This window comes from Hemiscyllium ocellatum, chromosome 6 (genome assembly GCF_020745735.1).
Source record: "Hemiscyllium ocellatum isolate sHemOce1 chromosome 6, sHemOce1.pat.X.cur, whole genome shotgun sequence".
NCBI lineage: Eukaryota > Metazoa > Chordata > Chondrichthyes > Orectolobiformes > Hemiscylliidae > Hemiscyllium > Hemiscyllium ocellatum.
Genome location: NC_083406.1, coordinates 2,963,205 through 2,979,934, shown reverse-complemented (window position 1 = coordinate 2,979,934; position 16,730 = coordinate 2,963,205). Strand labels below are relative to the sequence as shown.

The window sequence follows — 16,730 nt, the reverse complement described above, 5'->3', positions numbered from 1 at the left end:
GGGTTCGTACAAATACATTAAGGTCGAAAGGGTAACTAGGTAGAGAATAGGGTCCTCAAAGATCAGCAAGGTGGCTTTTGTGTGGAGCCGCAGAAAATGGGGGAGATACTAAAAGAGTATTTTGCATCAATATTTACTGTGGAAAAGGATATGGAATATATAGACTGTCGGGAAATAGATGGTGACATCTTGCAAAACGTCCAGATTACAGAGGAGGAAGTGCTGGATGTCTTGAAATGGGTAAAGGTGGATAATGGGCTGAGAAGTGGCAGATGGAGTTTAATTCAGATAAATGCGAGGTGCTGCATTTTGGGAAAGCAAATCTTAGTAGGACTTATACACTTAATGGTAAGGTCCTAGAGAGTGCTGCTGAACAAAGAGACCTTGGAGTGCAGGCTCATAGCTCCCTAAAAGTGAATTCGCAGGTAGATAGGATAGTGAAGAAGGTGCTTGGTATGCTTTCCTTTATTGGTCAGAGTATTGAGTACTGTACAGGACATGTTGCGCTGTACAGGACATTGGTTCGGCCACTGTTGGAATATTGCATGCAATTCTGGTCTCCCTCCTATTGGAAAGATGTTGTGAAACTTGAAATGGTTCACGAAAGATTTACAAGGATGTTGCCAGGGTTGGACGATCTGAGCTATAGGGAGAGGCTGAACAGGTTGGGGCTGTTTTCCCTGGGGCGTCAGAGGCAGAGGGGTGACCTTACAGAGGTTTACAAAATTATGAGGGGCATGATTAGGGTAAATCTTTTCCCTGGGGTTGGGGAGTCCAGAACTAGAGGTTTAGGGTGAGAGGGGAAAGATATAAAAGAGACTACGGGGCAACTTTTTCACACAGAGGATGGTATGGGTATGGAATGAGCTGTCAGAGGAAGTGGTGGAGGCTGGTACGATTGCAACATTTAAGAGGCATCTGGATGGTTATATGAATAGGAAGGGTTTGGAGGGATATGGGCCGGGTGCTGGCAGGTGGGACTAGATTGGGTTGGGATATCTGGTCGGCATGGATGGGTTGGACCGAAGGGTCCATGCTGTACATCTCTATGACTCTATCATAAACTTTCTGAGAAAAGACCGGAGTGTTAAGAATGCCAAAGTCAGATGCTGTGGGAATGAGGTGCCGAGGGAGAAAGAAGTTGTTTTTATAAATTAAAACTTCAAATAGTGTGTATGTATGGCAGTGAGTGAGTGTTCGACTCCTTTATCACTGCCAACAATTCATCCCCTCCTTTGGCACCTTCCCATCTTTTAACTCCTCCCTCTCCAAGGTCCCAAACACTCCCTTCAGGTGAAGCTACAATTTCCCTACATTTCTTCCAATCTAGTCGACTGCATTTTCTGCTCACAATGCATTTCCTTTTACACTGGGGAATGTAAACACAGACTGGGTGACCACTTTGTAGAACATCTTTGCTGAATCTGCAAGTATGATCCTGACTGTCTGGTCACTTGGTAATAGAACATGGAACATTACAGTACAGGCCCTTCGGCCCTTGATGCTGCGCCAACCATGGAACCAATCTGAAGCCCATCTAACCCACACTATTCCATTCTCATCCATATGTTTATTCAATGACCATTTAAATGCCCTTAAAGTTGGCAAGTGTACTACTGTTGCAGGCAGTGCGTTCCACGCCCCTACTACTCTCTGAGTAAAGAAACTACCTCTGACATCTGTCCTAAATCTATCACCTCTCAATTTAAAGCTATTTCCCCTCGTGCTAGCTATCATCATCTGAGGAAAAAGGCTCTCCCTGTCCACCCTATCTAACCCTCTAATTATCTTATATGTCTCAACTAAGTCACCTCTAACCTTCTTCTCTCGAACAAAAACAGACTCAAGTCCCTCAGCCTTTCCTCATAAGACCTTCCCTCCATCCCAGGCAACATCCTAATAAATCTCCTCTGAACCCTCTTGAATGCTTGCACATCCTTCCTATGATGCAGTGACCAGAACTATACACAATACTCCAAGTATGCCCGCACCAGAGTTTTGTACAGCTGCAGCATTACCTCATGGATTCGAACTCAATCCCCCTACCAATAAAAGCTAACACACCATATGCCTTTTTAACAACCCTATCAAGCTGGGTGGCAAATTTCAGGGATCAATGTACCAACTAGCCCTTGTGCTCACATTTCTATCCTAGTTCTGTTGTAATGTTCCAGTGAGACTGCACATAAGCTGAAGGAACAGAACCTAATTTTTAATTTAGGCATTTGACAACCTTCTGGACTCAACAGAGTTTAAGAACATCTGTGAACCCTGCACTCTACTTTCCCACCGGTTTAGTTCTGAACAAGAATCATATTGGACTTGAAACATTAACACTGTTTCTCTCTCCACATATCCTGCCAGATCTGCTGAATTACTCAAGGACTTTCCATTTCTACTATTATGTAAATTTGGTTACTTCCGGTGAACTAAAGGACTATGGATGTGAATAGATCAAAGTTCACAAGATATCAAGTGGAAGAAATATCAAAGACAAGGCTGGAAGAAATATTTTCTATTAGTTGGAAGTGCATCCAAAAAGACATTTGATGGAATATAAATGTTAGAACAGAGATTCTTGTTGACCAGAGGTTTTGGTAACATGGACCGTAGGTGGGGATGTGGAGTTAGGACATATATTAGCTAGGATCGCAACGAACAGTGAAACATGCTTAAGGAACAGGATGGTTTCCTCCTGTTCCAGTGTCCTTTTGCAAAACCCAATTCATGAAAAATCACAAACTCAGAAATTGTGGTCAGCTGAATAAATTATCACTCAGCTCTATGGAACACCATTATTAAATTAAAATTTCAATGACAAAGTTGACAGCTGACAGTAGTGTCTTGTGATATCTTTTTTACTCTTTATGCCCTTCTGCCCTATAGAGCTCGACTTTTCTTTGAATTCCTCAATTTAAATAAAAAGTTACCCTCAGAATCACTTCCACCATCACTCTTAGTGACCATTTCCTGATGGTCAGTTTCTTCTCCTGACCCTGGATTCTCTTCTTCTAAAGAAATGAAACTCTTGAGATCCAAATCTCCTTTTAACTGTGCGTGGGAGGTCAGCTTTACACTGCCATCATGCTGGATGCTGGTAGTAACCTCAGAAGATGAAGGAAGATCCCTCTTTAGAATTTCTCGATTGTTTGTTTCGCTATCTTGTCGGTCAGCTGCTGCAAGTGGATCAATGTGTTGCTTGCTGTTAAGGATTATTCCTCCATCATTTTCCAAGGAATGTATTTCAACATGATCTTCATGTTCCTTCAAAATATCAGGAAATTGAAAGTCTATTTCATTACTTTTCTGTTTCTCATTAATTCCCTCAGCTGTACCTACTGCAGCAACATTGACATTCTGCTCTGCTGCACTGACTGATCCAGTGATCGAACTTGGAACTTCCACAGGAAATATCTCCTGCACTTCACAACTTTGAACAGTTCCTGGTCTTATTGGTTTCTTCTGGATAGTCCGTGCATCGACTGATTTTTTCAGTAACTCATTTCCATCAACATTTATTTCCTCATCCACATGTTCATCATTTGCACTGTAGGTCGGAACCCTTTGATTTTTCGTACCATCATATTCAGTTTCACTGTCCTTTTTCATATTGTGTGCCATCTCATTTCCTTGTAAATCTTGCTGGTTTGCATGATGATTTTTTGCTGATGAATTTAAATTTGTGACAGCAATATTTGTTGAATGCAAACTGCTGCTACATGCAGCAGGAGATGAAGGGTTAATTTCTTCATCGGAACTACTCTCCAACATGGCAGCCTGAATGGCAAGCACAGTCCGTGGGGAAGGGGGAAGAGCAGTAATGCCACTCGGACTTGTGGATGCTCTTGCTGTGAGAGGAGAAGGTGAAGCTGAATCGTTACAGGGCTCCAAACCAGTGTTTGACATTACGCCTGCAGCTGCTGAATTTCTATCTTTGTCTAACGTAGTGTTTTGTCGATTCATCTCTGTGTCCTTACTGTTTGTTGACTGGATTCCTGGAAGTTAAAGAAATGCACGTTGGTTATAACATGCAATCTCAATTCTGGCATGCAGAAAGCATATAGTCTACTTCAAGCTCAGCACATTCTTTGTGTAATTAGGTTATTTATTAGATTCACAGAAACTTAATAAATCTCAATCAGATTCAACTTGATCAGCGCTGCAATGTTTCAGGTTATTGAAAAGACAGAACACCAATAGGAAGGATACTATTAAGCTAAAGAGGGTTCAGAAGAGGGTGTGCTGGGTCAAGCCTGACCACTCATCATGTGCAGAGGGGGTTGCTGGTTCCTGAGACAGGCACAATGTAAGCCTGGATGGGCACTCCAAAACTGGTCAAAGATAAAAATAAAGATTAAAACAAAAGTTCCTCCTGCTCTAATCACCTCAATCTCCAAGCTTCATCTATGTCAACCCTTGTCACCTAATTCCCTACACATACCCAATGGTCTCCGATCCTTCCTATGTCAAGGCAAGTCCCTGTAACCATCCCCCATGGCTCCTCATACTCTCAAGCTACCCAATGCCTACTCCCAGCTCTCATGGCCCCTTATTCTCCCAATACTCCATAGACCTGTATGGGCTTGTAACCAACTCAGACCTCTCCATCTACAACCCTTTGCCATTGGAACTCCATGCCAACTCACCTATAATCCAGCCTGAGCATCTCTCAGGAAGAAGGCTGACAATAAATAAAGTCTATTGATTGTGTCACTATTGAAAAGATTGATACAAAATAAACAAACATTGAAACTCCTTTCACTACTCCCTTAAGAAACAAATAATTCACTTAAGTACTCAATCCCTAAGTAAACAGATATCTCTGTTATAAATAGGTAGAGTTCTATTAAAATACTAACTTGGTAGACACCCCATTGTGAATATTGTAGTTTTGAAAATCAGAAAAGCAGCTGAAATAATCAGTACTGTTTTATTTTTCAATTCCATAAATTGTTGGACAGTTCTTTTGACAGCTTTGGCAGTTTGCTAACAACTTTGGCAGTCCTAATCATCAACTCACTCAACAGCAAAGTAATGTAGTGAGTTGGTGACAGTGCTATCAAGTAGCACTTAGTCAGCTATTCCCTGCTAACTGGCACTTAGCTTGGTTTCCATCAGGATCACTTAGCTCCTGACCTCATTAAAGCATCCAACATGGATAAAAGAGCTGAACTTCAAGGGGGATGTGAGATTATTGTCCTTGACATGAAGACATCATTTGATTGAGTAAGCTATTAAACAGCCCTAGCAAAACCCAAGTCAACGTATGAAGGAAAAGAACGCTTAGCTGGTTGGCACAAAGGAACATGCTGCTGGTTGCTGGAGGTCAATCATCTCTGCCCTGATCATTCCTGCAGAAGTTCCACAGGATACTGCCCTTCAGCTACTTCAACAATGACCTTTCAAACATCAAAGTCAGAAATGGGGATATTACTTGATAACTGAACACTGCACATTCATAACTCCTCAGATACTGAAGTAGCCATGTACACATCAAGATATGGACAATATCCAAACTTGGGTTGGTAAGTGCCAGCTAATGGCTGTCTCCAACAAGAGAAAATCTAACTATCTTCCCTTGACGTTCAATGCCATTACCATTGTCAAGCTCCAATTAAGAACATCCTGGAATCATCACTGACTATAAACTGAATGGGTCAGATTTATAAAGATTGTGGTTACAAAACAGGTCAGAGGTGAGGAATTCTACATTTAGTAACTCACATAACAGTCCATCTATAAATCACAAACCAGAAGTGACTGGAATAGAATACTTTCCACTTGCATCACTGGGTGTAGCTCCAACATTCAAGAATCTCAATACCATCCAGGATAAAGCAGCCCCACAAACCTCAACATTCATCCTCTTCATCACTCGTGCACCAGTGGCAGCAGGATGTACCATCAACAAGATGCACTTCAGCAACTCAACAAATCTCCTTGGACAGCACTTTCCAAAGGCATAACCTCTACCATCTAGAAGGACAAAGGCTACAGATGCATGGGTACATCAATAGCTCTGAGTTACCCTCCAAACCACTCATGATACTGACTTGGAAATATACTGCTGTTCCTTCACTGTCATGGGTCAAAATCCTGGTGCTTCTTTCCTACCAGAACCATGAATGCACCCATACTCCAAGAATTGTAGCAGGTCAGCAGGGTAGATCACTACCAACTTTGACAGGCAGTTATGGGAGGTAAATGCTAGCTTAGCTAGCAATGCCTATATCCCATGAACAACACTTAAAAATGCATTTATACCTACATTTTACACAAAAGAAAGTTTGCTTTCCACAACTGCAAAGGGGGCTTTATCTCCACCAAAGGAGCCACAGGGCTAGATCCCAGGGGGTACTTGGTCTCTACAAATGGAAACCTTGGCTATCTGAAGGAAATGCATTGATTACATGCCTATCACTTGGTCTAATCTCCACACTCAGGCTTTATACACACACACACACACACACACACACACACACACACACACACACACACACACACACACACACACACTTCTTTTCTGGTACTTTTGCCATCGTGGAGTTCTCTGTCATTTTGAAAATCTGAGCTCTGGTCAATAAAACTTATGATAAATAAGTAAGTATGTATTTAAAAGACCCTTCTATTTGAAAATGCTAAGGTAATATACCTCTAGTAAACATAAAACATGTGCCAACATAGGAACAAAACATTTTATTTCGAAAAAGTGATAATTTAAGCAGAGTAAAAGATCTGGAGAAAATATATGTGAAAGGATCTCATGGGCAGTTTCCTTGTCCACATTCATGAAAGTGGAGTCTCAGGTTGATAGGATAGTGAAGACGACTTTTAGTTATGCTTTCCTTTATTGGTCAGAGCATTGAGTACAGGAGTTGGGAGGTCATGTTGCAGCTGTACAGGACACGTGTGGAATAGTGTGTGCAATTTTGGTCTCCCTGCCATAGGAAGGATGTTGTGAAACCTGAATGAGTTGGAGGATTTGAGCTAGAGGGAGAGGCTGAGTAGGCTGGGGCTGTTTTCTCTGGAGCGTCAGACACTGAGGGGTGACTTTATACAGGTTTATAAAATCATGAGGGGAATGGATAGGATGAATAGCCAAGGTCTTTCCCTGGGGTGGGGGAGTACAGAACTAGAGGGCATAGGTTCAGGGTGAGCGGGGAAAGATAAAAAGGACTTAAGGGGCAACTTTTTCACACAGAGGGTGATACGTGTATGGAATGAGCTCCCAGAGGAAATGGTGGAGGCTGGTACAATTACATTATTTATAAGACATCTAGATGAGTACATGAATAGGAATGGTTTAGAGGGATATGGGCAAAGTGCTGGCAAATGAGTGTAGATTCATTTAGGATATATAGTTGGCATGGAAGAGATGGACTGAAGGGTCTGTTTCTGTACTGTACATCTCCATAACTCTATAATTGAATAAAATAAACCTATTACTAATATTTGGTATTCACTTGTTCATATAATTCAATTCACTGTACCTTTTATTAGAATATAGTGCGAAGCATCTTCTGATACAAGCCGCCTAGTTTCCATGTCCTTTGTGAAGCCTCCCTCATTATTACACTCCATTTGAATTTGCCCGCAGTACTCTTTGCTCATTTCTTTCTGAGCACCTTCAATGTGCTGGTTAATTCTGTTGCGTTTAAGGAGGCCAGTCAGCTGATACTGGGAAAAATCTGTTGACTCCTTTGAAAAAAATATACTAAGGCTCATTAAAACACATTTCTTCTTAAACCTAAAAAAACTTGAAGAAAAGAATTATTTTCCTTTAAGTCAACAGCTGATTTAACATATAATCCATATAATATTTCATTATTTTTAATAAAAATACTTTTTTTGCCACAATAACATACTCTCTGTCAGTCATTCCCCCATTACGTTGTGCTTCTCCTGTCAGGGCAGTAGAACACCACTCATTGCATAAAGTTATAGCAGGCATGATGTAAAGGCCTCAAAAAACATGAAATATAAGCTTTGTTTATAAAATACCAAAATAGAGCCAATGGGCTGAATGGTCTACTTCTGTTTCCATGTCTAATGATTATATGGAAGTGATACACAAATCCCAACTAAATATTGGGAGAAGTGAGACTGTCATTAGCAGTTTGACCCAAACTTTGTCCCCTAAGTACCAACTCCAACCTTCTTCCTGGAACTGCCTGAGGCTGAACCGGATTGTTAACAACCTTGGTATTGTATATGGCCCGGAGATGAGTTTCTCACCTCATAACTGCACAATCACCAACAATTTCTACTTCCACCTCCATAATACTGCCCCCTCCACCTCTGCTTCAGCTCATCTGCAACTAAAATCCTCATCCATCCTGATCTTTTATTACCTCTAGATTTGACTATTCCAACTCTCTCCTAATCCATTTATCATGCTTTTTAAACTCAAGCTCATCCAAAATTCAACTGCTCAAATCCTAACATGTACCAAATGTTGTTCATAGTGTCAGCCAACAAATACAGTCAGTTCAGCAACCCCTTAATTTCAAAATGCACATCTTCGCTTTCAAAGCTCTCCATACCTCACTTCAACCTCCTCCAGACCTACAACCCTTGGATATCTGGTGTTCCTCCAATTCTGGCCTCTTGCCCATGTCTGATTTTAAATCGGACAACCCTACTGTCAGCTGCTTATGGTCCAAGCACTGCCACCTGTTCAACTTTCTCTTTATGATGCTTTTATGAGAGCTACCTGTTTGATAACCTTTTGCCCACCTTTTCTATTATTTGGAATCACATTTTGTTTGGTTACATTTCTATGAAACACTTGGACACATTTCACCACGTTAGAGTCCGTATATGAATGTAAATTGTGTTCCAGGGAATGGAACATGTTAGAAAACATTTAAAGCATATTAATCTTAAAGCTATATATATATTTAAGGTATGTAACAGAGCATAATTACTACTGTAATAATAGGATTTTGCAGCATTTTTGTAGACTGGATCTCAGCCTCTCGGCTGCATGATGGAACATGCTGCAAATGTCACTGGTTCAGTAAACACAAACCTTTCTGATACGGAGAGTATTCAGATTTAGCATTCAATTGTAAGTCTGTAAGACCATAAGACATAGGAGCAAAAATGAGGCCATTCGGCCCATTGAGTCTGCTCCACCATTCAATCATGGCTGATGAAGTTTCTCAACCCCATTCTCCCACTTTATCCCCATAACCCTTAATCCCCTTGACAGTCATGAACCTATCTATCTCAGTCTTAAGTACGCTAAATGACCTGGCCCCTCAGCCTTCTATGGCAATGAATTCCATAAACATTTTCTCTGGCTGAAAATGTTTCTCCTTATCTCCATTCCAAAAGGTCCTCCCTTTACTCTAAGGCTGTGTCCTTGGGTCAAGATGTCCTAGTTTGTATTAACACTACAAACTCTTGTTATCCAATCATCAGAGTGACGGGATGAATATTTTTTAACAGTCCTACCACAAAAGTTTACAAAACCAAGCAATTAATGCAGAGCACCTTTAGTGACAAGCACATTGAAGGCAAATCTGGAAAATTATAGCCTTGATTTGGCAGCCCATACCACTAACAAGATTCACTCCACTGTTGAAGAATTCTGTGAGGCTACCCCTTAACTGCCTTACGATCACACGCTGTACAACCGATACTCAGTGCCATTTATATCAACAAACGAATAAATACAACCCTAATTACTGTTAATTTATATCAAAAGCTTTCACTGGATTTTTTTTGAAAATTGAGACTTGTTCATTTAATGATAATTGCCTCCATAACTGAAGGTGGAAGAGATAATGTCGTTGTAACATTTATTAGTGTATTTGTCGTTAAAAAAGACTCAAAATCTAAAGGATACATTTTAACAGAAGATGGTCCACAAATAGGTTTTGGTCTGAGGTAGAACCAATTAGCGTTTGGCAACGTTCCAAGACCAAGGCCCAGATCCAGAAATTTTTGTTTTAAAAGATCTTTTGAATATTGGGAGGTGGGATGAATTGACTTTTATTTTTAGAATGTGTTCAGTTGTTTTATTTAGAAAGTTGTGGATTATCACAGCTGTCAAAACGTGATTTCACCAAAGGTTGTTGAATACTGATTGGAAGATGAAGCGCTTAACAAAAGGGTTTCTCTTTTCAGCTTTGTTATTACAAAACATCAAGCAGACAGGAACAAGTCTCAATGAAGAGGCTGTGCAATTGTAATAATGAGAAACATGGGGCAGTGTACATGTCTTCCACTGAGCGCTTCTTCACATGATAATGTTTTAAGATGGGATAAAGCGTAAGTATACAAACATTTCTTTGAATAAATCTTTATGATAACATTTTTTGCCACAACAAAACAGTGAACACACCTCAGGCATGATCTGCAACAGACTCCTTCGACGCTTGGTGAACTCTTTGAGATCGGTCAGGATTTCATGTCTTACCTCTGGAGGTAAATTAGCAAAGTCTTTCGATTCAATGTCAATAGAATGAGGATTCTCAACAAATGCATTCTAAATGGAAATGAAAACATTTCACAACGTAAAACAACTGGCAGCTGAAGTTCAATTATCCCAAGGAAATATTAACCAAAAGAATGACAGGACTGCACTGAAATGAGCAGCAAGAGAAGGATATTGTAGTTGGCTCAAGGAAAGTCTTCGGTTTTCCTGCTGGTCAAAACGTGGAAGCTCAGGAATAGCAAAAAATTAAAAGAAAAGGAATTGAAGGAGAACTGGGTGTCAGTGAGATTAATGGCAGCAGTTGGAAAGATGTTTTAGACAAAAAGACTACAGTAAAGGATTGGTAAGAGGAACAAACTGATCAAATGCTGAGGACAGAGGAACATGACACCAATTTGACTTTCTTTACTTTCAGGGTTTTGACAGATGGACAATTATGCAAATTATTTTTTAAATATGAAAAGTTGTAAAAGCACTTAGATTTCATCAGAACAGTGAATAAGAGCATTATGACATGATTCTAAACAGAAGACATACTTAATCTTAAAAATGCTGTCAGTGGGATCTATTTTTGAGAGAATATTCACTGATTTGTTTTTCTTCCTCAGTGTGGTAGTTATGTTAACTGAGGACAAAATCCAGAATATTGACCGCTTGCTTTTATTTCCTAGTTAATACTGCATCTCTTGCCAATTTCCACTGCAGGGTCCTATTTAAATAATGTGATGGCTTCATCACTGTAATGCTGATCATAATTCACTGCATCATTTTATAAACAAGGACAGGACTGACATGATAATGCATTGTGGTAAGACTGAGGCTATTTATATTTTTTACAGTAATGTTTAAACATGTAAGAAAGTAAGGAGGCAAAGGAATTTAGTTGCCTGAATACAGAATTGGCTGGCCCATAGAAGACAGAGGGTGGTAGCAGATGGAAAGTATTCAGCCTAGAGCTCGGTGACTAGTGGTATTCACAGGGATCGGTTCTGGGACCACGGCTCTTTGTGATTTTTATAAATGAGTCTGATGAGGAAGTGGAAGGGTTATTAAGTTTGCCCACGACACAAAGGTTGGTGGAGCTGTGGAAAAGTGTGAAGTGATTCATTTGGAAAGGTTGACTTTGAATACAGAATACAGGGTTAAAGGCAGGATGCTTGTCAGTATGGAGGAACGGGGGGATCTTGGGGCCCATGCCCACAGATCACTCAAGGTTGCTGCCCAAGGCGATTGGGTTGTCAAGATGGTGTATGTTGTGCTGGCTTTCATTAGCAGGGGGATTGAGTATAAGAGCCTGAGGTTATGCTGCAGCTCTATAAAGCCCCGGTTAGACCACACTTGGAATATTGTGTTCAGTTCTGGTCGCCTCATTATCGGAAGGATGTGGAAGCTTCAGGGTGCAGAGGAGATTTACCATGTTGCTGCCTGGACGGAGGGTATGTCTTCTGAAGAAAGTTTGAGAGAGCCAGGACTTTTCTCATTGGAGTGAAGAAGGATGAGAGGTGACTTGACAGAGGTATACAAAACGATGAAAGGCACAGATAGACTGGATAGCCAGAGACTTTCTCTCAGGGTGGAAATGGCAATCACGAGGGGGCATAATTTTAAGGTGATCGGAGGAAGGCTGAGGGGAGATGCCAGGGGTAAGTTCTTTACACAGAGAGTAATGGGTGTGTGGAATGAATTGCCAGCAGTGGTAGGGAGTCGGACACATTAGGCACATTTAAGTGACTTTTGGATAGGCACATGGATGATAATACAATGAAAGGCATGTAGGTTAGTTTGATCTTAGAGTAGGATAAAAGGTTTGCAAAGTAAAGGCAAGGTTTTAGGAAACAAGGATTTTTAAATGGACTCGTTATATCATGGGACCTGGAGTTTGTGTTATTTTACACACTGTCAATTTAGCATTTCACAGTTTAGACTAGAATAGAACATAGAACTGTACAGCACAGTACAGGCCCTTTGATCCTCGATGTTGTGCTGGCCTTTTATCCTACTCTAAGATCAGACTAACCTACATGCCCTTCATTGTACTAACTTCCATGTGCCTATTCAAGTCGCTTAAATGTCCCTCATGTATCTGACTCTACTCCTACTGCTGGCAGTGCATTCCTCGCACCCCCCACTCTCTGTGTAAAGAACTGACCTCTGACATCTCCCCTAAACCTTCCTCCAATCACTTTAAAATTATGCCCCCTCGTGATTGCCATTTCCACCCTGTGAGAAAGTCTCGGGCTATCCACTCTGTCTGTGCCTCACAACATCTTGTACACCTCTATCAGGTCACCTCTCATCCTTCTTCGCTCCAATGAGAAAAGCCCTAACTCCCTCAACCTTTCTTTATAAGACAGGAAGGGTTTGGAGGGATATGGGCCAGGTGGTAGCAGCTGGGGCTAGATTGGGTTGGGATATCTGGTCGGCATGGACGGGATGGACTGAAGGGTCTGTTTCTGTGCTGTACATCTGTGACTCTATGACTCTACATGCCCTCCAGTTCAGGCAGCATCCTGGTAAATCTCCTCTGCACCCTCTCTAAAGCCTCCACGTCTTTCCTACAATGAAGCGACCAGAACTGAACACAATATTCCAAGGGTGGTCTAACCAGGGACTCTACAGAGCTGCAGCTAAACTCAATCCCCCTGCTAATTAAAGCCAAGACATCATACGCCTTCTTAACAACCCTATCAACCTTGGTGGCAACTTTGAGGGATCTATGGACATGGAACCCAAGATCCCTCTGTTCCTCCACATGGCCAAGAAGCCTGTTTCTAACCCTATCTTCTGCATTCAAATTTGACCTCCCATGCATGTTTAGCACTTTGAATCATGAGACTGGACCCTGTGTACGCCCTAAGGTGAGGGAAACACAAAATCCAGCAGGGGGCCTTTCCTCCGTCTGCCGACCCACCCTCCCCAAGCTGTTGGGATGTTACTGGGCTGGGGAGGAGGGAGGTATCAGCTGCTAATTCACCTTAAGTGGCCAAGGCCTGAGATGTTACCTGTGATGGTGAGGGTTGGGGAGGCCCTTTCGTACACCCCACCATGGGGTGCCTTTGATCAATTGATCAATGATCAATGGTTGCTTTTCTGGGCATGATAAGGAAGACTTTAGTTGAATGGGTGGACCAATGTTACATAGCGGAATATCTCCAGACACGACATAAACAGAAAATCAAAGTGGATATCTTACCTGAAACATATTTTCATTGCTCATGCGTTCATCCCATTCTTTTTCTGCCTCTTCATCTGAACTGAAAAAACAATAGAAGTTTATATGCATGGAGATTACCAATAAAGATATTGTGCTGACCCTGGTGGGAACAGGGCATTGGAAATCAAGCCCCACATTCCCATGAGTCATCGTAAGTACAACCAATTTACTTGTTTCAGGTTAATACATAACTGTGTCCACTCTCTACGATAAAATATTAGATTTATTTTAGTAAATAACTTAAAAATTAATAAATAAATCTAATATTTATGCCAGCTTTCATTAATGCATAAGAAAACGAGAGAGAGAGAGATTTCACTTGCTGACAGGTTTGAAGGTTAGACCCTGAACTGATGTCTCCTGTCAGTTCAGTGATGAAGTGCCCATTAAAACTAATTCATGCTGGGTATTACTTTCTCTTTCCAAAGGCACTAGATGCTGGCATGTCTCACAAAACTATCAAAATCTAGTTTCTGCAAAAAATATCACACACTTGCACTTTTTTTTTGGCTTGCAAAAGAACAATAATCATTCAATTTTCCATTTTATGGTTTATATTTCCAAATAAAGTACCTGTAGTCCTTATGTTATGATAGAGTCATAGAGATGTACAGCATGGAAACAGACCCTTCAGTCCAACCCACCCATGCTGGCCAGATATCCCAACCCAATTTAGTTCCCCCTGCCAGCACCCTGCCCATATCCCTCCAAACCCTTCCTATTCATATACCCATCTAAATGCCTCTTAAATGTTGCAATTGTCCCAGCCTCCACCACTGTGTCTGGAAGCTCATTCCATACACATAGCACCCTCTGTGTGAAAAAGTTACCTCTTAGGTCTCTTTTATATCTGTCCCCTCTCATCCTCATAATTTTGTAAACCTCTATAAGGTCACCCCTCAGCCTCCGTCGCTCCAGGGAAAACAGCCCCAGCCTGTTCAGCCTCTCCATATAGCTCAAATCCTCCAACCCTGGCAACACCCTTGTAAATCTTTTCAAGTTTCACAACATCTTTCCGATAGGAAGGTGACCAGAATTGCACGCGATATTCCAACAGCGGCCTAACCAATGTCCTGTACAGCCGCAACATGACCTCCCAACTCCTGTACTCAATACTCTGACCAATTAAAGAAACATCTTCTTCACTATCTTATCTATCTATGACTCCACTTTCAAGAACCTGCACTCCAAGGTCTCTTTGTACAGCAACACTCCCTATGATCTCAAACTTCATTCAAACGTTAAAATATAATGAAAGCAAAATTAAAACAGACATATTTTCCAACTGTCCCCATTCCCCAACCTCTCCAATACTTCCAGAGGTTTATGGTTCTAACTCCAATACTGTGATTTCTGGGTCATTGATATGAAGATAGACTGATCCAGAATATGATATCAGGAAAAGGAAGGGGAATCCTGGGGCGAGGGTGGTTTATTTCCCGGATGGCACTTCAAGATGCTCAAATTGGCAAGACTGCTGGGTAGGTCACAGCATCGTGTTGTTGTGAATGGACTTGTGGTAGAAAACAATGCAAGGAATGGCTCAGGAAGAGGAGGTCAAAAATCAGGAATGCCTCGCCCTCACTAAGATTTGCCAAGAAACAGTTTACATCATCATGAGGCTATGTACGTTTGACAGTTGATCAAAAGGCAGTTAGTTGGACTGGTTTTATGTCAATGGCTATGTTCCACTTCAGCCTCCTCCTGTCCTATGAAAATATCCTGCTGTTCCGTTCTTGTTTATGGGCTTGCCTGGCTTCCCTTAGATGCATTTACACTATTGCCTTCAATGTCATCTCGAAAAGTTCATTCAACGTCCTCCCCATGCACTCAATTAACATGCTCCTAAATTCCATTTATTAATAACTCTCCTAAAGTTTTGACGTCTACTTTTGAATTTGCTCACAAGTGGAAACATTTTTTAAGTTAACTTGCTGCTAAAACCTTCTATTATATTGAAGGCTTTTGTTATTTATTCTCAGCCTTCTTGAAGAGAAATATTTAGCTTTTCCAAGGTGAAGAACTGCACTTTCTTGAAATGCAATGGAGTTTTAAAATGATCAATGATCATTAAATTATTACATTTTAAATTCTTAGTCCTGATATAATCCTTGCAAATCTTTTTTGAACATTCTTCAGTGTCTCTGTACCCTTTTTATAAGATGGAGACTTTCACAGTGCAAAATGTAACCAAAGACCCGAATAGAAACTTTCCACTAAATATTATACCTCCAGAAAGCTGAAGCTTCTGACGCAGAGGCATTGCTTTTCTTCACTGTGTAACTGTACCCCCTAGATTCCTTATCACTTCTACTTCACTTAAACATTGGTTATCCAAGTGTGCAGTCTCCCTATTCTTCTTATTAAAATACACCACCTCACACTTCCCTCCACTGCATTGGATTTGATCATCGTACACACTGTGCAAGTTAATTGACACGTTTCATTAGTATCCATTAGACGCCCCCTAATTTGGTGTTCTCTGCAAATGTTGAAATTTTATTTCCAACCCACAATCACAAATCTTTAATGTAATTTGTGAGCTATAGTGGTCCCTGCATCTGTCCTTTGAAACACCAATCTCTGCTTTTTGCCAGTCTGAGTTGCAACTCTTAATTTCTACTCAATTCCTATTCTGTTGGGAGCTTGCTATAATGGTACAGTAATTCTTTGTTTAACATTGTAGACACAATCATAAAATGTGCAACTCTAAGTGAAGCAACCTTAAACAAATCACATTTTCCCATTACAGTCAATGTAAAAGGAATAGTTAGGTACTGTAAGACCTTTCTCATCATAAGTAAACATCAAAACATTATACTCTGTGAGCTGAAATGCTTTATTCAGCTCCATTCCTGCACTCATAAATGAAATAACATATAAAAATGGAAGTTTTTTTTACATGAAATAAACATGTTGACTTTTTCTACTTGCCTATGGTTACTTCTCTGGCTCTTTGACTCTTTTGAGATGACTGACATTTTTCTCATTCACTCCTTCACTCTCCCAACTACTCACTGCCTCTCCACCCGAAGCATCCCTCTGCTTAGTCCTTAGCATGGGTTGGAAGCT

The 16,730-nt window shown here is 40.9% G+C and overlaps 1 protein-coding gene across 3 annotated transcripts in view; it reads right to left on the bottom strand.

The window, feature by feature from the left end:
* Nucleotides 1-16,730, bottom strand: part of ercc5 (excision repair cross-complementation group 5) — a 59,417-nt gene that overhangs the window by 25,947 nt on the left and 16,740 nt on the right. For all 3 annotated transcript variants that reach the window (XR_009644792.1, XM_060825790.1, XM_060825789.1), the window contains exons 6-9: nucleotides 13,638-13,698; nucleotides 10,352-10,495; nucleotides 7,491-7,698; nucleotides 2,931-3,995 (exon numbers count right to left, since the gene is read on the bottom strand). Coding sequence is in view for 2 of the 3 variants with exons in the window: in XM_060825790.1 (XP_060681773.1) it covers nucleotides 2,931-3,995; nucleotides 7,491-7,698; nucleotides 10,352-10,495; nucleotides 13,638-13,698 (1,478 nt within the window). In the remaining variant the exon portion in view is untranslated. The remainder of the gene's footprint in view (nucleotides 1-2,930; nucleotides 3,996-7,490; nucleotides 7,699-10,351; nucleotides 10,496-13,637; nucleotides 13,699-16,730) is intronic.